Source organism: Grus americana, chromosome 1, assembly GCF_028858705.1.
Source record: "Grus americana isolate bGruAme1 chromosome 1, bGruAme1.mat, whole genome shotgun sequence".
Classification (NCBI taxonomy): Eukaryota; Metazoa; Chordata; class Aves; order Gruiformes; family Gruidae; genus Grus; species Grus americana.
Window position 1 is genome coordinate 131131488 of NC_072852.1, and position 26988 is coordinate 131158475.

Sequence of the window (26988 nt, forward strand, 5' to 3'; positions counted from 1 at the left end):
GTTCTTACACAAACTATCTGATTCCTTGGAATGTTTTAGGCAATGTTCTAGGAAAAACTGACCACATACAACTGGGAAAATATTAGTTTCATCACAAATTTCTATTTTTAAGCAAGCCCCCCTCTGCAATTACTAGAAAACATATGCAACTTGAAATTAATTTAAAAAACAGTAAGAAGTTATGGGTGAGGGCAGAAGTTAAGTGACTAAATTTTAGTAGCTGTGACTTCCAACTGGTGTTTCAGTCAAACTATTACTCTGATTTCACCCCAGCAGCATAGCTATATCGCTTGAATAGCAATTTGCCTTCTCTGCAGCGATGCCTGCAGTCATGGGAAATTATTGCTCTGGAGGCCACACGCGTCACATCCTCACCGTGCCGTGCAGAAGGGCACCGCTTACCGGCTAACAAGTCAGACAGCCTGCAGCACCATCCTGGTATCTCCGCCTCTGAACTGTATGGTGGGACTCTGCAGAGATGTGTACGAGCACGTGCTAAAACAAAGTGGTGCTCCAATGTGACTTAACTGTACGGCCTAGAGAAGCCCACAGAACCTCAAGCCCTGCAAACTCGTGAATGATTCAGATACAAATTCTTGAACCACCTGCAACAGATAAGAGTGAGAGTTTGCAAGGTAAGGACTCCAACTCTTACGAAATAGAGCTATATGAAGCTTATTGCTCACAGCACTTTGTAGTTCTTTGATGAAGTGTGCTATGTAAGTGCAAAGTACTATCGTTAAGTCAAACTAAGTTGTTTTTTTTTTTAAATACCTAGGAATATCTCAGCATTTCCCTGTTTACCTAACAGATCAGTTCTTTATAAAAATAAATATTGGGAGGACAAAAGGGACAGTTCCCCCTCCAATTTTAGTAAACAAGTTTCATTTTTCCATGCTAAAATCTGCAATATCTTTCAAAAAAATATCAAAACACCTAAGAGAAACTGAGGGTGCATCAGAGTTGCTTGCAACTCATCTACTTTATTCCTGTGGCTAGGATATCATCAGAACTTCTAAACCTCACAAATTTTTCTTGAAAGGCCATAGTATCAGAAACAGTATTTGGCAAAGACTCAGTGAAGAACAGTTTCCTAACACTCAGCAGTAACCCTTACAATAAATTTAAGGGGAAAATACTTCGCCTTTTTTCTCTTTGATTTTTTTTTCCTTAAATCAGGTACCAGCTATGTTTTGTCCCTCCCATTTCTATGGTATTTCCAGTTTCGTGTATTTAGACCAAAGACACTTTCCAAAAGCTGGTGTACAACATCTTTATATACACTACAAATTCAGATTACCAGACTATAGTCAGACATTGAATATATAAATAACTTTGCAAACTATTTACAGGTTTTAAACTAATCAGGTTCCAAGCAACCAACACTCTTAAGGCAAATTCATTTGTATGACTGGCTGTCTGGCCTTTCAGCATTTCTCTCCCCTCCCCAGCCCCCCAAATATGATAGGCAATAAACATAAAATTCAATAACCCTTTGCCCCTATGCTGACAGAATTTCTTGTATGGAGAAATGATCTAACTACTTATGATCTTTCCTCAAAACAAGGAAAAATGTATAGAAATGCATTTCTGTGTTCACGCGTCAAGAAAATCATTAAGGTGCATACCACGAAGCGGAAATCCCAATGTCTTATAACAACGTAATTTTTGTATGCACTTGACAAATGGATTTGGGAATTTGGGGAAAGCATCAGTTTAAAGCTGCACAACCCTTTTTAGTACTATGCATTTATAAGCTCATTAGATAGAAAATCTGAAGAGCTCAAAGGGATTTTCTGTAAGAGGTGACACTGTGCAATATAAAATGCAGTAAAGAGTGGATTTTCAAAGCATATGTTTAACTACATTAGAATTTCTCTCTTACACCATATTGCTGTGCAAGATACTATTCACCATTTAAAGGGATTCTGCACATCTTGCCAATCCTTATACTGGAATAAAAATTGGCCATTTCAAATAGTATCTTTTTGTTACAACATTGTATTCTTAAGTGCAATCACAGCGCAATCCCTTTTGTCAATGCATGACTGAAGCAACCAAGCATATTCTGGTGAAGTAGACAGGATTCACATACCAAACGTGCTTAGTGCCTTCCTTTAAGTCCCAGTCATCACTTTGTTCTTACTGTTTTTCAATGCCCTGATTAGGTCTTTGTTTGGAAGTAATTAGCTATTGTGGTTTGAAGGATTTTGGAACAAAGCAGAGACTTTATACTGAATGCAGAGGTCATCTCCAACAGAGACAAAAGGTGGCAAATTATCGATTAGCTTTATATTTAGAAGCATCCCTTGGTTCACTGCTAGGATTGCTCCAGTCATCTGCTTCAGGTGTGGTCTTGTAGTGTCGCCATGCTGACTTATTAAAAACGGGAAGTCTTTCAAATGATTCACTTGAAAGGGCCTATGGAAAAACAAAAGCAATGGTAAGATATCACTAGAAATATCGACAGCGAGATGATACTCTGGGGAGCTCTACAGTTACAACTTCTGTATTGAACGAGTGTCTCATGTCACAACAGCCTTTTGAACATTCTTTGGCTGTGACTAATCATTGTAGTCATAGTCTAAGTACTAGTCATAGTAAAAGTTAAAAGAAAATAGTAACACTTTAAAATATTTCCCTTCTTTCCAGGGAGTAGCATCTACAATGCTAGCAAGAAAAAAAAACAGTTTTGGTCAAAAACATTTTAGGGAGATTTGTCATTGACACGGGCCACACAGCTACTTTAGTTAAACACTTCTCCAACAAACTGGGACTCTTTCAGCACACTGATCTGTGAGGACTGATCTAGTTCAGTCCATTAGCATGCCTTTTTTCTCTAAGAAAGACCATGCCTTTTTCCTTCACACATACATGCACAGAGTTAAACCCATCAGAAACTAAAGTTAGCACAACTCGCTACATACAGCAAGGCACAGTCACAACGCTAAGTCAATGACCTGTACATGAGCTATACGCTATATTCTTTTAAATTCCCTGATGAAATTCAAGCAGTTAGTTTCAACCTTAACCCTCTGAGTAGCCTGGAATCTCCCAAAAAATGACAATGGGAACAATACAGTCTATTGCACGTCGAGAACTGCATAGAAAAAAAAAGTACTGGTCAGGAGTCAGACAATCGTCTTCTCAGTTTTATTTTGGTCAAAACTTTCAGAATCAAAAAGTACTAACCAAAATTATCTCTCATCACACAGTTCTTGGAAAATTTAGCACCTAAGACAGATTAACAAAATGCAAAGATCCAACACAGGGGACTAGGAAAAAAAACAAACAAAAAACAAACCAACAAAGCAAGCTAACTAGTATTAGTACCAGGTTAACATTTATAACCCCTGCTTTTAGGATTCTCTGTAACTGATTTAGATAAAATATAATGAAGATAGCAATCATAGATTTGAAAACTAGTTGAAGAGTAAAAAGACAGAAAGTTCACTTATTCAGCCTACTATAAACTATCAAATTGCACTGCATTACTAGCTTATAAAAGGGTCAAATTCATACCTTCAAATAAATTACAGCATCTGAACCAACGCCTTCCATTGAGTAGAGTTTAAGGTCACCTTGAAAGTACCTAGCGTACAGACGAGAAATTGGCAAGCCATAGCCAAACCCAGCCTACAAAAACAAGGAAACAAGAGGAAAAATATGGTGGAAAGTTAAAAAAAAAAAAAAGGCAACAGATCACTTCAATCATTTATAAAACAAAAGATACCTAAATATTAGATTTGCAACAAATTACTCTTCAAGCCTTCCTTTATTACTCAGCCTGCACTAGAAGTTGGTATTCAACCTTTTGAGCAATCTCCTTTTTTCCAAGGCATAATTTTTTAGCTTAAGTACAGAAAACAGAAAAATATCAGAGCCCTTTGTTAGGACTACCTTGTCCATTTTGCATTTCCTCAAGGCAGGCAGATGTAACATACAGTACATACTGCCTCCAATCATCAAAACAAACTGATACCCCTAAGCCTGGGATTATTATTCTCAAATGTCTCCACACTGAGGAGACTACACAAGAAAGCCAGAGACAACTCTGTTTACTTCATCTAGGTCACACTATTAAGTGATTGCTGATGCCATACTGCAATAGAGATCAGAAGACTGCATACAAAGCAATACAAGGCAAATAATCTTCTGTTTACCCATGTAACAAAAAATCAGGATTCCACAGCACTCAACAATCTACTGAGGACTGAGACCCTGTACAGACCACACAATTTTCAAAGCACAGTAGACTTAACAGGTACAAATTTTAGATTTTAAATTTCCAACACTAATATCCATAACCATATCTGCAACAAGGTCAACACTTGACACGTTTTCCAACCCTTGTCAGAACAAGTTATAAAAACACCAAGCCTCTCTAACTGCACCCAGGGAGGAAGGTTTTGGTCTACACATCATCTCTTTCCGATGACTGGGTATGTGTTGAGAATCACAGTGGTTGATTATTCACCTGAGCCTCTCCTGAATTTTTCAGAACTGTTCAGAGCAATAAAGGAAGGATTCTAGACATACAAGCATTTGAAAATAAGGATGTATATGGCAATGGAGTAATAAAAAGTTTCCATAAGAGTGGATTACAAGAAGAATTAGACATCTAACATTTTCAGAAAACCAATAAATTCATTCCACTATAATATTTCTACAAAGGTAACCTGACAGACACTAACAATCATGGCCTGCATCTTAAAAACGAAGTCCCAAAATGATACAGAAAAGAGAAGGTTAAGAAACAAGACTTGCAAGCATTACTCACAGCTAATACGTGGAATCACTTTATAAGAAATTCCTTGAGGGAGGGGTGAACATTAAAGAACTTTGTACTACAGTATTCATCACAAATTCTCTTGCTGTCATCTACCATCTCTACCGTATCTTTTGACCTCTTTGTCTTGTTTTTACATAAGTCTAAATTTAGTGATCTTAAATTGGTTACAGTTGCTCACACTGATGACTGAAATAGTTCTTCTGAGCAAAATGAGAAACAGAAATGCCAAAGATGCCCTTTTCTACTCACACTGCTTGTCACAGTTATTAGTGTCCGTTTCCACAGTTAAAACAGTTGCATAGCTGCACTTTTTCACACAACAGTATGCTTTAAAAACATAATTCTCTAAGACTCCCAGCAATCCTGAAAACATATTATACTTTCCTCTCTCCAGAATTATGCCTCCTTAAAACCCATGCCCAACTTCTGTTTGCCTCCAGCTCCTTCCAGGAAAAAATCGTTTTACACTCTGTGCTAGCCCACATAATTATTTCATACTTCCCTCTTCCAAAAATTTCCTGTCAGTGTCTTCTCTACATTGTTTTCAGGGTATTTTCCAAAACCAGATAACTTAAGAAATATGAAGACGACAGATCCCAGATGAGTACCTTAAGGCAAGATCTTGCAAAAGGTCTATTTTGCAAAATACAGTTAACAAGAATTTATTACTACATAGGTCTGCGCTTTACCTAGAGGACAGAATATAGTCAATGATGGCACATCTGCCTTGAGAAAAGAAAGCTTTTTAGAGCCAATTTCTCATTAAATATTACAGCATGCATTATACAAATAGGAAATTATTAAATTCCTGTGTTACTAATGTCTACAGGTGTAATTAAACCTAATTTAAGCCATGTTTCTCCCACTATAAACAAATGCTGCCAGAGAGAGAATCATTAAATTCTCTAAGAAAACCTAATTATCATTAAACATTACCATGTGTTTCTAATGTTTCCATTATGTGTATAGCAGTACAGATGAGCACAAGACCTGCTAGAATCCGAATGCTGCCATGGTAACAAGGTTTCTCAGCAATTTTTAAAGAACATTTGTAATGACACCGAGAAAGAATTTTCACCAATCAACAAAAAGATCCCACTCCTCAAATCCATGAATGTTTCATAAACTAGACAGAGGATCATATAACAAGGGGAGGGAGAGTTAGAACAAAAAAATATGTCTGTTTACACTGCAACTTAGTTTATGGATATTACCTAAGTCAAGAATGACATGTGCACAGACCAGACTACCTTCTGGAGAACTGTAATTCCTAAAGGGTTTGGTCTTCGGCACTAAGCAGTAAAGAAACTCTCCTCCTGTATGGACTTCAAAGAGGATTTATGCAGAACCTTTCTGCTGAAGGATTTTTATTTCTAGACTGACACACAAAATATAACATACTTGTTTTTATAACCGGATCTGGGCCATAACACATAACATGTGTCAAGCTTCTCTGCTAAAGTCCTTTTTCCTTTTAGTGGAAAGATATGCCACAGATTCTTGGTTCTTGACTTTTTTCTTTCTGCGCACACAAATAACAGAGCTTAACATCTCTTCTTGACATTCAGTCATGTACAGGCATCGGTCAGACTCACTGGGCAAAAGCTGCCAGGTTCACAAGAGAGGGGGATACTTTGCAGGTCTGACTATAGCGACTGAAGAATAAAACAAAGCCTGAGGATGGGGTACAGTAGAAGAAAACTAAGTATAAATGCCACAAATCAAAGCAAGCAGTCTTGAAGATGAGGAATAAACACAGGAATGCATTGCTAAAGATGCATGAGGAAAAAAAAAAAGAATGGTATCAATCCTAAGCTGAACACGTTTTACAATCAGAGAGCCACAAAGGAAGAGACATTTTAATAGTGAATACAACTGGTAATCAAGGTATAAGTTTATAGTGAGAATAAGTTTCAGGAAATCTTTGTAGGCTGATACAGTAAATTGCTGATCAAAAGTGAGACAGAACAAAGGCAGATTATGAATCAAGAAAGATTCTACCACTGACAAAGAAAAAAGCTTATATTTGAATTAAGGTCTGTTCCCTATCACTCATCCCATTCAAGATGATTTTCTATGTTTGAAACATATTAAGATGTGTTGCAGAGTTAGGAGTATGAAAGATTAAAATTAAGTCGATGCAGATACAGAACTGGGTTTCACACCTACCGCAGTGGCATCAAACACTGGTGAAAACAATGCAATACACTTGCGCACCACAATGCTGTATGAACTGTGGACTAAGGCAGTACCATAAAGACATTCTGCTAAAAATCTAAAAGGAAATTTATTACCTCTGAACTGGGTCCACCCTCAGTTACTGTTAATTATGCTACATCAGAAATAGTCACATACTCTCTGCACCACATTTTATTAGCTGCCTAAAGGCACTTCAAGCACAGAATTATCAGCAGGAAAAAAAAAAAGAAAAAAAAATCACTGAAGAACATGCTAGTTGAGAGTGTTCCTAAATAGGGAAAATAAATTTCTCAAAGAATTAACTTTTTCGACATGCTTGAAGATAAAGGATTGCATCAGAAGCAATAGAGAACAAAGATGAGAAGAGGCAAGAATACTGTACCAGTATTAATTCGCTTATTGAAAGCCAGTCAAATGGAACAGTAGCTGTATCATTTTAATCACAATGACCCAATATGTAATCTAATGAAAGAATTTAATAATAGTAATTTAAGTTTCATAATAATTTTTAAAATCATGCTTGGTAAAAGATTCTACACATTCAACACTCAAATAATTCCCTGCTTAGAAGAAACTATGTGGAAATTTTGTTTGTTTGAAATCTGACCCTGATACATCTCAGAAGGGAATATCATGTGAGATAGCTCCAACTGGACAGGAATATACCAAAAGTGTTCATTTCACATGGAGGTTTGGGGATTTTTTTTTTTAAAATGTATTTTCACAGTCCATAACTTACATGAAAATAATTTTCAAAGTTCAATATAAGCTTGTGCATTAGCAGGGGGTGTTTCTCAAGTGCTATAATTCTGACAGTGTGGCTCACCTTTTCAATACATTTATTACAGGAAACTTAGATAAACAATAATTTACACACCAAAGAGAAGCTCGTTAGGTTATCCACCTTCTCAGGAACACAGCACTAAATACCCTGTTCGTTAACCTATGAAAATATTATGCTTATACAGACATGCTTGTTTCCAAGAATATAATGTCAAAGAAAAGCAATTTTCTATTCCAAAGACTAAGTGATGATAACAGACCCCATTTTCTCCCAATGTTTTACCTGCATAGAATTGCTAATGATAAACAATTTCTTCAATGGAAAACGTGATCCAGTAGATTGCAGTGAAGGGAAATGTATGAGTAGTGCAAAGGGAAATTTAAATACATATTGCAATTGCTTACCAAAGGCACAGCTCTCGAGGGCTCCAAACTAGGCCTGGGTGCTGTTGAGTACATGTAGTTAAACAATCTGTCTATTTTTCTTAAAGGTACACCTCCACCTTGATCACTTATCTAAGAAATGAAAAGTTACAGTTTTAAACATTATGTTTTGAAAAAATCTGCAAAACTCAAGCAGCATTATCTAAATTACTTCAGAAATATTAATGAAAATGAAGCAAGTGTCAGAAGCGATAAAGCCTTTACAAATTACAAGTCATACTATTCTGAACCTAGCAGTTTTGTAAGCTGCATAGTATTTTTAGGTATTTACCTTAATAGAAAGATCTTCCTTCCCCAAAGTGACTAAGGTTTTGATCGATGGATAGGTTTCTCTCTTACCTTCATACAATTCCACGGTAGCTCTCATTGAATTCTGAAATTAAAAGAAAGAACAGTGTCTTTGATTCTAATTTTATCATATATGCTTTTTGCAATAACTTAGAACTTGAATTTATTTTGTTGAATCTAGATACTTGGTCCTACATGTATACGAGACAAATGGCCATACTTAAAACAAATTCAAGAAGCACTTTCAAGTCAATGAGTTGTCCAGTTAAACTTTTACATCAGAACTCCATTATACATACTTGATATCACACAGAGAAAAAAAAGTAAATCTTGCTTTATGTTCTCTGACTTTATATCAAATAGATATAATTATATCTATTATATATAAGGGATAACAATATCCTTCACCTCCATCTTGCAGAACACCAATAATGATGTTCACCACAGAGAACAAACTTTGATTTTCTTAGTCTGGATCACGTAATTGTTACGTTACCATCTATCAGTCTGACTTTATCATATCTATTAACAGAGTTTCCACTGCCAGTCTGTCACAGATTACATTACTTACAGCTACAACTCACTGGTTTCATACTGTTTCATGACTTGTAACAAAACATACCTACAAGTAGTGTAAAAATTCTCAACTGTTCTGCCCTAGCACTAATGTTACAAATGGAAAAATAGGGGAAGATTTAAATGAACATACTTGACAAATGTCAGAAATCAAACCCAAAATACCATTATTTAGAAAAAGTTTCCTCTGACCAAATGCATTTTTCCCCTGAATTTCTAGTGTTCAATTGCACCACCTAGAGACCACCTATCTTATTCAAAAGCATACAATAGCACTCACATCTTCCATTTTCACTGTTGTTCGAATTACTCAGAAAACACAAATAAAACCAAAACAAAGCATGTCATTTAGACTATTCAAAGACATATGGGCTGTTTTCACCACAAAAAAAAGACACTGATCCTAACCATTCCTCAAATATGCAATAAAGAACCAAGCTTATGAAAACTGCAAGGTAATGAATATATCGTCATTGCAAAAATAGACTATCATCACGAGTGTTTTAAGTTAATCAGCTGCAAAAGCATAAAAGGAGTAGTGTGAAAACAGATTTTTTTTTTTAAGTACACAAGGGCATAAGAGTGTTATAAGCCTAGCTTTTAACAGCTTCAAACCCTCTTCACTCATTTAAGAATAAGCTTAAGAAAGGAAAACTGAAATAACATTTAAGAGCTGTAACTGAAAAGAATCTCAATTTCAACAGTAATGTAAGTTCACAATCCCCTTCCAAACATTAATAAGTGCAACCTACCTTGAATAATTCAAATAACATATGAAACAAATGAGAAGGTACATAGACTACTTGAATAGGCTTGTTTGGAGCTTTAGCTAAAAAAAAAAAAAAAAAAAATATTTTCTTTTCAGAACAGTATTCTGTGGCATTTCTATTTACAGGAATAACATGAAACTATAGGCAAAGACAAGTATGTAAGCATGTTCTAATCTTCCAAGTGCAAGATTAGCTCCATGAAGTAAAAGCATAAACTTCAGTTACTGCTGTCTCCTAAAATAACACACTCTAATGACGGTTTTCAGAGACATCTATGTCAGTAGACTTTGTTTAGATATGAAACTTCACTAAGTAGTGGTTGGTTTAGTACTGACAATGTATGTTAACTAAGAGAATTTTCCCATGTAAGTGGGAAATTTTCTTTTTTTAAATACACAATATTTAAGCATAATGTATGTTGTGCAAACAGATTCTTAAAGTAAAAAAAAAATCACTGTTTAAATATTCTAAAAACAACTACATATTTCCCTTAAAACATATAAAATGTAAAGTATTTATAAAAATTTGCAAACTATTTCAAACAATATCACAGTTTTCTAATTCCAAATCATAACTGAATTGTTTGTCCACTGTTGTCCTGTTGTTAGTGTTTCAGCAGAGGTGCATGGCTTGGCACAGCTCTGAATGCTACAGTGCTAATTGGTTTGGCAGAAAATAATACAGCTGCACTTAATACATTCCTGGACAGTTTTGGTGCTGAAGATGCAGTCATCCCTGAACATTCAAATGTCTACTGGCATTAAATTATACAGTCACAGCTTGTCAGACTCAGTAGCAGCTCAGGTTGAAGAAAAGCCTCTAAATGCCTGCTCCATAAATTGCAGGAAGGTACAAACATGCACACAGAACATGACTGGATTCACTTTCATCCTTTTTGACACTGAGGGCTAATAATACTACCAGTTATTACTTTAAGAGACACAGTAGTGAAAACTTGTAGGAAAAGAAGACAACCAAAATAATATTCTGCATAATTAGCTGCAAGGCAACTTGCTGATTTATTACATTAATTTTGTCAGAGTCCATACTTCAATTCTCTTATGCATCACCAAAACCAAGGCAGACTGCATAGAGTACATGTAGAAAATATGTTATTATTGCTCTTGTGCAGTAATTTGCAAAGTTGCTTTCCTCATGTTGATAACAAGCTAGTTTAAAGGAAACAGGTAATTCTTTCCTCACTTTTTTATGAGATCCAGCAACTTGTTTTCTCTACTGTTGGATCTTTTTACTTAGGCCTTCAAATGAGTTTTGCATTGATTCCTCTGCTGCAGCACTCAGTACTTTTAGCTCTAAAATCACTCAGTTTTGGAGGGGGGGAAGGTTGAGTCTTTTGCTTTTGGGACAGGGGGCTGGTAGGAATGCATCAGTGTTGACAATATCACTTTGTGTAGAGAAGTATTTCTACAATATTAAATAGTACTTTGAGTAACATATGTTCCCATACATCACTCCATTTTAAGTGTTACCTATTTCTGAGACTTTTGTGATTCTTCAGCTGAAGTTTGGAAACATCTTAGTCTTATGTTTGGACAGCTGTCCAAAGTTTGAGAGAGGATTGCTCAAGACTATTTTTTTAACTTAAATCTACCTTTTGTCAATAGAAATTATGAACAAAAAAAAAGTCAATACACAAGGACTGTCTCATCAGTTTCTTAGCATCCAATTTTCATCTTTGCAATCAACTTGAAACAGATTTTCATGCAAGAAGTTTATGATAGGACTTAAAGCACAGATTATGTAAAAAAAGTTTCTAATTTTGCCGTCCTACACAGAAGAGCTCACCACTGGTGCAGGGACTGACAGTGGAATTTACAAGCATACTTCAAAATGAAATAAATTTAAGCTCTATTAAAATATTAGTTAGAAGGCAGGCATGCTTCCTTCCCAGTTATGACAATTCTTGACCACTTTATTTTCCTTAAAGTCATAGTGAATTCAGTAGATAGCACTCTGCATTCAGCATCAAGAAGTAAACAAATATGTCATGATGATAAACTGCATACAGGATTTCAGAGTTCAAATTGTAACTTACAATTAATTAACAAAACTAGAAGTCACAGATATTAGAAATGTTTTTTCTTATGTACATCACTTAATTTAAATTTCACAATTACCATTGAATTCTTCAACTTCCAGATCAGGTGCCACCAGATAGTACTGTTCACATAACATCTTAGCTGTTTCATAAGCATCTACAAAACAACAGAACACTGATTTATCAAAATCATCTAGAGACAACTAGCAAAGTTCATCCTGTATGTGAAAGACTATGAGCAGAACACTCATTTAGTATCTAGTTTACAAGCATGAAACTGGTATCCATTCTAATCCCTTTTTCTCTGTATGCTTACAGTCCATTTGTCAAGAAAGGGCAAATTCTATTTAAAGCTCTACAAAAAAAAGCAGATTGCTAGAGACCAGATATTTTTCATCTTTGTTCAGGGCTTGAAAACCCAAAGGGTATAATCTTAGGCTGGCCATAATATCTACTTATTTGTCATGTCCCAATCACAATTTAATGGTTGTTCTTTCCATCTCAAATAAAAAAGGATGACAGCGCAACCATAAATTCAGTTTTCCAATGATACTGTTTACAATATTTGATTTTCAAGGTCCTTTGGGGAGAAAGCCGGAATTTTTACGATTCTTCATTCTTTCCTACTGAACAACAAAAAAAAGCCTCCCCATAATCCAAATCAGGCATTATGTATTGTCAAAACACAGCAAGAAGTCATCTTTTGTTTGAAAGATTTCTTAGTGGTTCCAAATATTCAGTGGTACCTCATTTGCAAAAATGTTTTAGAAACAAACAGTAAGTGTTAGCTTAAAGAGAAACCACAAAATCAAAGATGTTCTAACTACATGGCCTAAGCTACCTTAACGAAAGTGGCTTCCTCATACTACGTGTGGGCTAAGAGCAAGCACATAAACAGACGGGCAGTTCTGCAGAGAGAAATTTGCTAAATTACCGTAATGACTGCATTTGACCTCGCCCTACATATATCTTCTTCCTCCTGTCCAAAGTGACACTACAAAACAGTCATTGCCAAGACTGAGAGCTACGTGAGAAACACAAAGAAAGTAAAAATCACTAGTCCCCCCAAAAGGGCTGGTTACTTATAATTGTTCTCCTTCAAGATGTCTACAGAAATAACCTATAATGTGCCCTGTTATCTGAAAAAAAAAAAAAATTACATCAGTTGTTCTGACATCTGCAAGGACATCTGTTCTGACATCTGGACGTATCATACAAGGCTAACACAAATGCTGCTTGAGGTCTAGTAAAATGGAGCTAATCAACATTGGAAATGTTCTTGATCAAGTCCCAGGAATGCCTCACAAAATTAGCTATCCAGTAGGAATCTTTTGCATCAAGATGGTCAGCTCCAAAGACCTTCTAGATGTGTCCTGTCATTAACACAATAAAATGTGCCCTAGTAAGAAGATCAAAATCCCATTTAATATCCAAGCTATACAGAGAACCTCAGCCTGGGACGTGCATCATTTAGGAAAAAAAGATGCAGGAATACCTACACTATATTCTAAGATCATCTCAGAACTTCTGATGGCCTTGGGACTTATCCTGTGCTTTAGAAAAAAGGAGCATAAGAAGCACAGCCACAATCTTGACTCAGTCATCAAAAGCTGAAGATAGCAATGTAGCTAGTATGACCATAAGGCCATCTACATGGAGAAAGGAATATGTTAGCACATTTCAAAGAGTTTCCGCATCACAGAAATGAAAATTTGATATGGATCCAGAGGGCAGGACTTGGATTCTTATTGTGGAGAAAAACTCCAATGCCTCTGAAAAGCTAATCAATAACTGTGTGGGAATAAACCAAAAGCCCTCAATACATGGATGTGGAGCAGACACTGTCACTATGCAAATCTCGAAAGAACAAAGCAGCTCTGAATAAATCGATTTAGCCTCCCTAAATTTAATGTAGAACTCTCATCCATTTTCAAGAAGTAGCCACCCTAACACCCTTGAGATGAACAGGAAGGCACTATCACTTCATGATCCAGTAAAAAATCCAGCCTTGAGCAAAACAGTGTCAAACAGACTCTGAGTGGTTTTATATTTTACCTTCTCCTAAAAGCCACCTCTTTGGCAGGGTCCTAAGACTGTAAAAGAGACTGCAAAGTTCAAAGCACTTGTCATGTCATGACTGGAGGTAAGTAGCAACAAGAGTGAAGTACATCCAATCCCAGCTCCAGGAACAAGCCTGGTTTTGCTGTCAGCAAAAAATCTTACTGTAGGACAGTCACTGATACACAGAGACCCACCTCAGGCAGTTACAGATATAACACTTAGTGGAGCTGCTTGAAGTAATAAGTGACTGTTTAAATCATTTCTTCGATGTTTGAAGGGCATACAGAGCTTGCAGCTGCCACATACAATGCCAAAACCCAACATCTTAACTTTGACAAATTGCTCAGAATGCCGCTTGTGAACCAGAACATTTTTAAGCTAGCACAGTACACAGAATGTAAATTAACCTCTCCACCAATTCTACAAGGAAATGGCCTCAATCACCTTGACTCTAGACAGGCTCTGTCTTTAAGGACATTTTGTTTCTTTGAAAGACAACACTAGATACTCTATATGATAACCTTGTTTTGTTAGCGATTATTTCTTCAGATGTGGAAAATCGTGGCTTGAAAACTGGACTAAGCACCTTCTGACACTATGCACTCGTCTATTCCAGGGCAGCAACTATGAATGTGATGATCCAAATAGACTCAAACATTGCTATTAGAAGGAATATATAAACAACACGACTGTAACATATACAATGCTGAGGTCAAAATGGAGTTAGATCAATCAAAAGAAAAGAAAGCTGCTGAAAAAAAGGCCACCTTAGAGCCAAAAACAGCTAGAAGCCAAGAAGCCTTCGTAACAGTAAAAAGCATCTACATTACAAAGCAAGCTATCGTGCAGGTCAAAGTCTGACATAAGAAAGGTTTCCCTCTTCACCAAAGGCTGAGAGAAAGTGAAGGGGAGAAGCACATTCTTCCCCTCTTGCAGCTGCACAAATAGCAGTAAAGGACAGAGGGTAGCATTCACTCCTACAGCAAGACCTGTATTTGTAAATAGGTACACCCAGAGTGTGAACCTTCAATAAACAAGTTCTTGAAGCAGACAGCATTGCCTCATGCCTACTTACTAAGATTCTGAAAGCATACAAACATTCACAACATTAAGCAAAGAGAATTTATTTCTAATGCGACCATGCCAGATCATTCAGGTAAACCCATCACATACTTGTCTTCTGTGTAAGAGATAACGGGCTGTGATATGATCAGATGTGCATAGTAACAGAGAGTTTCATTGGTATGTCTGTACAGCTGAGGACATTCTACTGAAAGACCTAACTAAGCAAATTGGAAAATTTCACTTATTCTCAGCTTGCTTTAGTACCAACGTGAGATAAAAAAGCAGTACATGAGAACCTGTTTTTATGTATTTTAGGGAAGAAAAATCTAAAGTTTAACAAAACACTTAGATACTTAATCTGACATTTAAAAGGACAGATTAAAGTTATTAAAAAATTCATTTGTTTTCTTAGTTCTGTTAACACACCAAAGGTTTCCCCATTCTCAGTAATGAAGACATTAGAAAGTCTCAATAAGCCCATGGCTTTATTGGGAGTTCTGCAGTTACTCACATTTTCTTCTTTGTTTATTTTATTAAATGAATTTAAATCACTTTCAGTCTTTTGTATCTCAGTAACATATTTATGCATATTCTAAGTTGCAGGGGGTTTTTAAATCAACAAAAATATTAACTTCATCTTACCTTTAACCACCTCTGCTACATTACAATTAGGATCAATACTTCCAATATGTTTGGGATGAGCAGGATTAATATCGCCACCAAAAAGAAGTGCTAAAAGGAAAAAGAGATGGCAGTAAATTGTCTATTACATTTGAGACAGCCCAGAAAGTTTAAATCTGATGGTATCTGAAACTTACTGGATAGGGCATCATTTTGTAAAAAGATACTTTAGCAAATTGCCAGAATCCTTGATTGGGAAAACTACTTGCCTCCTCTTTTTTTTTTGTTTCTTCTTTTTAATTTTTAATACCTAAGACTAATTAAAACAGAAATAGTGGTGTGGGAGGGTTAAGGTGAAAACTTAGATTTCAAAGTGGACTATCAAAAATTAGATAAAGTTAAAATGTAAAATGCTTCATTCATACCATTTTGTCAGATCAGCAGTAGTTACAATAAAGAAAATGTTATAGTAAAAAAAGACTGAGGAACTGAAAGACAGCATTAAAAGCCTTTTACACTCACCTAAGCTGCAATTTTACAGCTGGCACAGAGATCTCACTCACTCGACTTTCTCCCTGACTCTCAGCAGTATGCTCCCCACTCTCTCCTTTGCACAAAGGTCTGGCATTCACCAGATCCTTCACCGTGACTTTAGCTCTCAAAGAAGTAGAAAGGTTTTACACTTTTTTTCAGAAGTGATTTTCTGTGATTTTAGCAAATTAGTCAGCTCTGATATGAAAGAGATGCAGTATGAGGTGAGCAAAAGACAAGGTCTGAAAGCTTTTCCTATTCCAGTCACGGTGAGCTGGCCACACTGGCACACTACACCTTGCAGAACTGCACTGCAAGAAACAGTCTGTCAGTAACATATGAAACAAATGCAAACTACATAAAAATCTGTTTCTGCATTCTGTTTTCCAGTTGCCTTTTTCATCAGTGCTTCAAGATTAATATTCGCCATCATGGATGGATCATTAACATTGCTTAGTACAGCAAAACTGTACAAAGTTAATTAAACTTTAAGCATCTGTAAGTGATCTTAAGTTTCAACCAGTTAAATAAGAGTGTCCATAGCAGAAGCCATTTCAGTTCAATGAAATAAATTTAATATTTTAGAACTAGTGCAAATTATGCTAACACTCAGCCCAATAATTCTATTAGGACAATGTTTTTACTTATTGCTAGAATTCTTCTATGAAAGCCTTTTAACTTGACTTGATTTTATGTCTGTCATTTGTCTGCCCAGGTACAAGTAAATAATAAGCTGCACATTTATCTCATTTTGTGTGCTTTGCCACGTGGAAGTTATTTGTACACGCACAGCAAGGCATTTGGTAGTCACGTAAAAGGTTACTGGAAAGACACACAACTTGTAGTAAAATACCTTACGCTACAGTACTCTAGCATCCGTGTCATCTGTAGTGTACAATTTCTAAGAGATTATGAAAGCAGAATACTGGGCAGAGAATGAAGCTCTACAGCTACAAGGTACAACATGCACTAAAAGAGATCACAAGATTGTCCTTAACTTTGTACAGATCACTGTCTGCATGGTTGCACATACTGGTTAATAGGAGCTGTGCAAGTAACTCCTTTTACTCTGTAATACGAATATAAAAAAGTAAATTTATTAGTAACAACAAATGAAACAGAACCTAATGACAAAGGATGACTAATTCTAGCATTTATAAATAAATAGTGAATAGGAAGTAGAGGGAGACAAGGGATATAATTTAAAACTTAAGTTAGAAATACTCAACCTCTCTGGAAGACAAGAAAGGCTAGATAACTTGCTGAAAAAACAACAATAAAAAAATATAGTGCATAATCTATTCAAAATTTATGGCATCCTTGCATTTCATTATGAAATAAATATCAGCTCTACAAACTATGTTGAGAGAGATTTGTGGGCAGAAAGATACAGCTACTCTACTACCATCTAAAAATACTTCACGTATCACTATGCAAGCTGTCTCTGCCAACAAGATCAAAGTGACAGCCACACTGACAGAGCCTGACAATTCTAGAAGAAAGTGTACTGGTGTTTTGGATTAATTTCCGATAACTGCGAAGTACCAAATTAACCAGTTGCCAGTATATCTTTTACCATAAGTAGCATAGAATATTATGAATTAGTCATGAGTATGAAAAAAACCCAAACAAACCCAAAACAAAGCTATGGCTTCAGGTTTACAAGCAATAACTAATGAGTTATCAAAGATGAAAAAAGCAATTACTTACTGTGTTGGTTAATAAGCATACGGAAAGAGATGCGGTTGGTGTAGAATCTATCTAGAAAATACTGGATGTTACTGCTAACAAATGGATCAAAGCCATATTTTTCCTTGTATTCAATCACCCCTTGCGCCATGGTTGGAACCACATCATTGTGTCTGTTCCTGACTTTAATTAAAACATCTAAAAAGCTAGAGGAAACAAAATTAGAAACAGATTGTTAAAAATATAATTATACTGAATCTCTCACTTCTGTTTTCAGCTCCCCTCAGCATAACCATTTTATCTGTTTACTATCCTTCCCAGTCAACAGACAATTATCAGAGGGAGAAGATAAAAATACAGCAGTAGCTAAACAAACCCATTTAAAGAGAAACCTTTCACTCACAAGATCTGTGAAATATTTAGGGCCTCAGATGAAGTTATTCCTCCCCAAAACACTCCTTTAAAATAAATATAGCTTCACCATTAATGGAGAACAAAAGATTTTGGTTTATTGCAATCATATGCACCATGGTAACTTTCATTCTCTGCAACCAACAGTAGCTGGGAGATTGGAAAGGAAACTTGGGAAAAACCACCTGACTGCCCTTCATAATTTCCTGAGAAGTTTTACACTTCATTTATTCCCAACACTTCAACCCGTGCAGTGTAACTTTTGAATGCATTTCCTTTATCTGGCACCTATTCCGGTAAGTTTGAATATCAGGATAGGTAATTATTATCAGTGTGACTTGTGTTCAGTTTCCTTTTACACCGCTGGATGGCAGAGCGCATGCAAAGGTGCTCTGCCAGGCAAGATCTCCGCAGTAGCTGGCGAAGATTTAGGACATCACTTCCACGGCGTTTAACAAGCACCTGTTAACATGCACTTACTTTGAAACAGCTTGGAGGATTTTTGTTTCTCCTTCCAAGGTAGTTCAACGCCTATGATCTTCAAAGTGCTCTTTGTTTCCCCCCTGCCCCCCCCCCCCAAACTCATACATACTTGAATTATTAATAATTAAATAGCTTTCTAAAGCCTAGACATGGAAAATCAGTACTACTCAACTCTGCTACATTCTCTAATATTAAATAAATATTAACACCACAATGATTGCGTGATCTTGGTTTTTTTTTAAAAAAGCACACACAGTGAAATGCAGGTTTCAAAAGAAAGCACAGCTGGGAGACTTGTTCGGCTATGCCTGTACCTGCAATTCTACAAATATTTAAAAAAAAAAATCAACTGCAAAACATTCTCAGTAGATTTATAATGAACACTGAACAGAAATGTATTAATTATTTTTATCAGAAGTAGAATACACACCAGCTAAGGAAGGAATCATAGAATAGTTTGGGTTGGAAGGGACCTTTAAAGGTCATCTAGTCCAACTCCCCTGCAATGAGCAGGGCAAAGAACATTAAGACCACCAAAAATAAAAAATACTACCAATTAGTCACCACATTTAAAGCAGATGCTTCCTTCCTTTTCATAAGCACTTAGCCAAGTACACCATACCATTCTTAACAAGTGATACACTTACAATTATTTCTCCCACTCTATACTGTGAGCTCCAAAGGAATGTAGGATTCATTTTTAATAGTTTTTTCATCATCCTCAGTCTAACCACCAGTTTTTGCCTATGTTAACAAACAGTTCAGGAGTCTTTCAACACTATTTTGTTAAATAGAAAAGGGGAAGTTTTAATTGCCTAATTCCCCAATCTAAATACTGTATCTATCATTGTACAGAATGACTGTTCTCTTACTTATCAATCTTGCTGACTAGACAGCTTAAATTATTTTAATACTTAAAAGGTTTGCAGAGTCTTTTTATGTTTATTAAGTCTTGATTCTGCGTGATCTGTAACCACTGAGATCTGATGTTAGTTTTTGAGACAAGACTAGTGCCTGGCTGTACTCATGCTGCTTTCTCTGTTGCAGAGCAACAAGACACTAGCTAAAAACAGAGCCGAGAAGCAACGCTTATAATCGCATCTGAAAGGCAACTGACAGCACACTCTAATAAATGCCATTTGCTGACAGCTCTGCTATGTTTTAAATACCTCCATTATCCGCAATATACACAACATGATGCCTACATGCTCCACGAGGGCAACCTGTTCGCTGTTCCCACTACCAAAGCACTTAAATGCACGGAGCACGCTGAAAAGCAAACAAGGGGCCAGGAGGTTGGTTTATCTGCTACAGAGCAGTTGAAGCTTAGCGTACAAATACAATAAAGGAATTCTTCATTATCACAGTGATATGAACAACCTCCCGTTCCACCTTCAAAGATAACTGAGTTCACTCGAGTCTTTCGATCAAGCAGATGCTTTTAAAGGATGAAAACACATGAAGTATATAGGCACATTTCAAAGCAGCAGGGCAGAAATCAAAACACGTTTCCTTAATCTTGCCACTCATTCCCTACTGCTTCCCCACCCCACACATCCCTGAAAGACATAAAGCTTTTACTGTACTCAAACTGTGGGACACCAAATCAAGGAATTTTTTACAATGCTCATGGAATTCACTAGGGGCAGAATACTCCAGCATAGCTCTGAAAATTTTATTTAGCAACACATGTTTTTTCAAAATTCAGTGTATCATATTTTCAAAGCCACAATGAATAAATAATGCAGTTGGTTTGACAGATGAGAAGTTATTAATATGAAGCTATTTTACTCAAGTGAGCTTCAGTGGCTTCTGTATTAACAAAAGAATATTTAAGGCATTACCCTTGCGGTTAAATAAGTTAAGCCTATAGACTTCTGCAAAGACAATTAATGAATGTCACAACAGAAGTTATTCTTTAACTCCCTAATGACTGCATATATTATTCTGTTTTGATCTATCACAGAGCAAGGAAAGAAGTCATAAGAAAGTCAATATAAAGACAATGGGAATTTTTGCTATGTCTATTTTATAGGTAGTAGTATCTGAAAGATTAAAGACAAGAAAGTGATGACTAAACTGAAAAAGATATCCTTTTAAATGGAACAGACATGCAATGGGTTGTTGGGTTTTTTTTGATTGGCTGCTCTTTTTTAAAGAAGTGCTAGCTGGTAGCTGAGAATCACCAGAAAGATAGGTACAAGTTCACACTCTGAAAGATTTCTCTACTAGAAAGTATAGCTACTTTCAAAGTCCAAAACTAACTGAAGTAGCATTTCAGATTACTTGAAAGTAACACAATGGCACCTTCTTAATCAAATCTACGCCAATATTTACTTATTTCAAACTGCTAACAGAATCACACTATGTTAATTATAGGGCTGCAGAAAAGAAAGTTACTTCTTGTTTACTAAGTTTCTCATGTGCGTGTTATCTCTAGCATTACTGGCAGCTTACTACTTCAGTTGCTCTAGTGCCAGGACACTCCCCCGCACACCCACCCATCAGAGTGCCACAGAGAGAAAAATCAGCGAAGAAACTCATGGGTACGGGGCGGGGGGGAGTAAGTGTTCTTCCGAAGTACATGGGAACAGCACGTTTTACAAACCCTTCAGGTTTTGAAAAACAATTTCTGCCTCTGTGTGTTTACCTAGATGCATACTGACACCACAGGAAATTTCCAACACTTCTGCCAGCTTACACCCTCTACCAAGCGTGGACACCTTATCTTAACACTCCTGCAATCACACTGTTTGACAAAACTGTGGAAAGACTTCCACCTGACCGCTCTGCAGCTTGAGGAATGGCATTTGTGTTATCAAAAATGCAAAAGTAACCTGACCTTTTCGTGTATGCCTCTACTACTGACAGCAACAGTAATCTGGCAGTGCTGTAGTAAGTCTTTATACGGTCTGCTAACCAATAGAACGTAATAAAGAAACTGAAGCACCACTGAACCTCTACATCACAGAAACGCTGAGACAAAAAAATCCCTTTAAAGGATTTTATCCAACATTCATAAAAAGGTAACACTCATGAACATATATCTGTCCTCAAAATGCTACATAACCACCTTGCCTCCACCTATGCATGCAGGATATTATAGGCTTAATAGGACCTGTTTTACACTTGCCAGGCTTGCCTAGATGTCTAGGACAGCTTATGCCATCTCAAAAGGCAACAGACACCTAAGTTTTGGTAACTTAATCTCACTCAAAATGTTCTTCTAAGTCAAGCAGTAGGAAAACTTACTGCTCAGCTAGTCGCAAACAGGAATTCTTTTCCCATCAGCAAACAGGCTGTAAATATAGAATCACGAAATGTAACAGCTGGAGGTAGTCGAAAAGTTCATCTAGTTTATCCACTACAGAATAGGCGTGCCTAGAACATCACTGAAAGTTATCTAATCTATACTTAAAAGCTTCTAAAATGGGATGCTCTGTAGCCTTCTGAAATGGTCTTTCTCAGTCTGTTCTCACTAATATTAGAATTTGTACTTGTTACCCTGTGTACAATTTCAACTTTAATAAAAATCAGCCATTTTTTAATTCTCCACTTCTTCACTTACAGCAACCAATCATCATTTACTACAGTGACTTTTTTTTGCACACTCAGACTGCCAGTGTCTCACACTTCAATCTCTTTTTTGCCAGTCTAAACAAATGCCTTCAACATTATTCAGAGGTGGAACTAGCCAAGTCTCTAGTTCTTGTTCCTTTCACATCAATACTGTCCTTGTGTGTTTTAACTTCTTAATAGCTAGTACCCAGAACTGAAAATAGTATTCCAGCTTAGGACTTGCAATGAGAAAATCGCTACTTTCCCCTTGTTCGATAGCACTACAATTCACTTAGTCTATAATCCTTGCGGCTCCTTCTACAGTCCTACCATGCAGGGAATTTGGTATTTGTACAGTTGAGTTTCTCCTGCACGTATTGCTTGATACTTAAAAAAATATAGTGTAAAAATCTCAGATAACATGCCCACAACCAAAAGAGTATAACATCTACAATGCATTATCTAATAAACCCCTTACTTAACCTAGCATAACACTGCAGTTAATGTATCTGAAACTAATTGAAGACAAAACATCATTTTTGCACAGCACAGGCCACATCTTGCACAAACAAAGCATTTGTTGGACTGCAAGATGAACTGTCTTAGGAAAGACTTCCTATAAACCACTGCTTGATCAGGCAAGATTTTCAGAGCTTAAAAAGAAATTCAAGTTTAAAAGAAAAGCTATGCTAGGAAAACCAATCAACAGAATAAAAAACCTGCAAGAAGTAATCTCCTGAAACAAAGTTGACTGCTAGACGGTACAGGGTAACTATAGTGTTGGGATGGGGTTTTTTGTTTAAGTCTCTGATACATACATTACATCTGTTCTTCTCACTTACATGTGTGCTTTTATTCTGTCTTATGCATACAAATTTCAAGGAAACATTCTAATGACAATTTCAATATGATGTTGTTGATAGAGAAAATTGGCTAAGCTTTCCTTTCTTCTCTTCTCAAAACATATTATTCAATGGGTAGGTGAACATCAATAATTGAAGTCCACCAAAAAAGCTTTTAGACAAAAATGATTGACACGTTGAATGTTTTCAAATTGAAAAACTTCAAGTATTAATGTGGTAATATATATTACATACAACTGAGGACTAAGTTCAATGTATGCTAAAACAACATTTAGTCATAAGTATTTGATACACAAGTATATTCTCACATGCATGTTGTCTTCTCCATACAGCCTTGGAGGAAGCATTTCATGCCATTTCTTAAACTATCAGACTGTGTAAATGCAAAATATATTGTTCGAAAGCACTTAGATTCTTATATTCTGCTCCAGATTACAGTTTTGACTGTTGCTGCACGAATTCTACCTTACAAATAAGATCAGTGTTATCCTATAATACAAAAACAGTTGTTTTTTGAGACAGATTATTTAAAAATGAACCATCACAAGAAAACAATTTACTTACTCATCCAGAACATGAGGATCCTCAGGACTTTTATTTTCATATTCTAAAAGCTCAAGAAAACTCTGCATGTACCTGAAACAAGCAAAAATGATAAAGAAGGCGTTAAACTACTTAAACATAGATTACTTCTGAATTTTTTATACTCTTAAGACTACAACCTTATCTGAAACAACAGAAGCATAGGCTAAAATGAAGTGGGATGCTGCAAAGGGAAAGAAAGCAACTACAATATATTATATTAAGAAGTATTATTTATGACTCTCCAAGATTCAGGAAAACTGTTATATAAATCAAGCTGAAGTTAACAGGAGCATTCCTTCTCTTCAGGTAGATCTATAATTTCAGGTAACTTAGTTCATCTCTGGATCTTGATTTCCTGGTCATCCACTTCGTACAGATGTTAGTTTGCTCCCACGTTCCTCAGAAAGTGATCCAACCTTCCTTCCAAAACAAAGCTCCAGTGAACACTCCCCCAAAAGCCATGTTAACACAGCTGCACCAAGTTGGTCCTACAACAGTACTCCAGAAGAGTACCTCAGGCCACGTGACACAACCCTCAGCTTCGTAAAAACATCTCTCTTACACAACATAGCTCTCTGTAGTTCAGACATTCTGCACACACGAGAGAGTAACTGAGGCTTAGAGGCACAGAGGTACCACACAGGACCCAAGGAAGATTTAAGGCAAAGTACCACTCAACGTGATCATGGACAGTTTGCTCTGTAAGAAACGAGCCCAACACCAGCATAAATGCCTCCACCTCACACCACTGGGCCTGAGGACCAGGTATCACCCCCTGAAACAGGTACATTGAGCACTATAAATGTGGCTTTAAAGATGACAGAATTGGGACCTATTTCTTGAAGTCAATCACACAAGGTATCAATCACATGCATAAAAGGTAGGGTTTCACCATTACCAGAGGGAGCTGTCATTCCTCTCCCTTTTGCCCTGCTTTGGTTCCTGGTCAAGCACTGCCACTTACACTACGACAACATCAATGCTAATCAGATGTTTGTGTCAACAGCTGTAACTCCCTGCAACAGCAAAACAGCCAGCCAGATAGGTTGGTTTGGGTTGGGTTTTGGGGTTGGGTTTTTTTTTTTAAGCACTCTCATACATTAAATCAACTCATAGAAAGGTCTAACCAGCTAAACAGAGGCACAAGAGAGGAAAAACAACCATAAAGCCTACATAAGGAAAAAGCAAAACAAGTGACCCCTTTCAATAGGGGCAAGCCATTAGATCTGCTCAACAGAACAGTCTATGCATAAGCTCAGTGCCTGTGGGGCTGACCCCAGTCACTGAAGCTTGGACAACTTCACGTTACAACAAAACCTCTTTTGGTAGCAGTTCTACGTTAAGATCAGATTAAGCAGGCTATGAAACTTCATTCTACATCTTCAAGCTACAGCAAAGCTTAAGACAGCATTGCTGTCCACATGACTCCCTCTAGAACCATGTGCTGCTACTTCACCTCCCATTTCAGTTCCAGCCATCACAGGTCACTGCAGCATTTCTCCAGGGAGACTGACATTTTCAGCATGGTCAGCACAGGAACATTAGCTCTTGTCCCTCTCTGTGTTTTTGCCCTACTGCAACTGTCACAAGTGACTACAGAAATCCCCCAAATGTTGTTTGTCAGTTACAAGTTTGGGAAGTAGCTCATGTCTCTAGTACTGCTTATTTTAAAACACGTTCTTTTACACTGCTAAGAGGTAGTACCAGTTTAGAACAACCATCACACTACGCTCCCAGGAATTCAGAAAATGGTCAAGGGTTGCTTCAGGGAACAGACAATAACTTAAGGAGCCATAGCCCACTATCCACTGAAGACAAGTTCCTGAAGAGTACAACATTTAGCAGTTAGAAAGATACTGAAGCAGTTCTAATGGCAGAGACAGTATACATGATGTGGAGGATAGAGGCAGGGGAAGAGTCATCAGGACCATCAGCTGGAAGAGGGACTGAATTTCTGAAAGAGTGAATGAGAACTAATCTCCTTTGAGAATGTGTCCTTGCACACACTCTCCTTTTATTAATTCTCACTGGAAAAAAACTGCTTTAGTCTCTGAATTCAGCTGCTTCACCTGCAAGACTTAACATATAAGGAGTTATGATCACCGTCACTCCCTTGTTTCAAGGAGGTACATGTTCAACATCATCTGCCTCATATGAATCAAGGTCAATCAAGTTAATCATGGGTACAGGATGTGAAAAAAAGGTACCATTATTACATGTAGTATGTAATATTAATATGCAACATGCATGCTTCTACAGTGTGTTCAATGCAGGAACAAGACAGCTGAGAGGAATCAAGAGGTAACGCATGCTCCAACCCCTCTTCATATGCTACTATATGCAAGGTACTCAAAGAGATACGCTGCAGATGCTGCTAGGACAAGAAAGGTTCTGGTTCAAAGGACCAGTCTTAAATTTGTTTGTGTGGTGAAGGGAAATCAGGCAAAATATTTGATTCTATAGAGAAAAGCAATCTACCCAAAAAATACTTGCATGATTTCTGTGAAGTAGTCTTATTCTATTCTTCAAATACAAGTTGAGCTCTTACCACTCCATGGCTATATCTACATTAGCATTTTTATTTCCAAATTTAAATCTGCGGTATGGCTTTGAAATGAATCCCCCAATAATCCTCACTTTTGGCACTTCTCAGAAGAAACCAAAACTGGAACCTGCTGTAGATGTGTATCAAATGTATGAAACCCAAGGTAGCTATCATGACCTGAACCAATGACTGGGCCAAAAGGCTACGATTTCTCCAGCACAAGCAGAGTACAATACCTGCCAGGAGGTGGACTATGAACTGTCAGAAGTACCCTCCACACTGTAGTGTTTCTCATATCACATAAAGGGCCAAATGCTGTAGGGTGTCAGCAAGTTTGCCAACAACCACCCCTCTACTTTTTACGCTTCCCTCCCCCATCCTTTCAAATCTTACTCCTGGTTTGAAATCCTTTCCCTTCCTACTTTAATTTCTGTTGTCATCCTCCTTGTTTTGTGGAGGCCTTTATTTCTTTTCCTTGCCATCTTTTCCCCCCTCCACATATCTCTAGTCCACCTTTCTACACCATTTTCTTAGGGCAACAATAGCCCTTTCTGCCTCCCAGAACACCCAGGGTTGCAAGTCAGCTTTCCAAGGAAATTCAGAATCACAGAATTGTTTAGGTTGGAAGAGATCTCTTGAAATCACCTAGACCAACCTCCCTGCTC

General features: G+C 36.9%; 1 protein-coding gene across 1 annotated transcript in view; it reads right to left on the minus strand.

Moving 5' to 3' along the window:
* Positions 1-1259: 1259 nt before the first annotated feature.
* Positions 1260-26988, minus strand: part of PDK3 (pyruvate dehydrogenase kinase 3) — a 57771-nt gene continuing 32042 nt past the window's right edge. Inside the window, exons 3-11 of the mRNA XM_054825089.1 lie at positions 23758-23829; positions 17900-18084; positions 15680-15769; positions 11991-12068; positions 9835-9911; positions 8490-8591; positions 8180-8290; positions 3523-3636; positions 1260-2421 (exon numbers count right to left, since the gene is read on the minus strand). Of these exons, the coding sequence (XP_054681064.1) occupies positions 2278-2421; positions 3523-3636; positions 8180-8290; positions 8490-8591; positions 9835-9911; positions 11991-12068; positions 15680-15769; positions 17900-18084; positions 23758-23829 (973 nt within the window). The 3' untranslated portion in view covers positions 1260-2277. The remainder of the gene's footprint in view (positions 2422-3522; positions 3637-8179; positions 8291-8489; positions 8592-9834; positions 9912-11990; positions 12069-15679; positions 15770-17899; positions 18085-23757; positions 23830-26988) is intronic.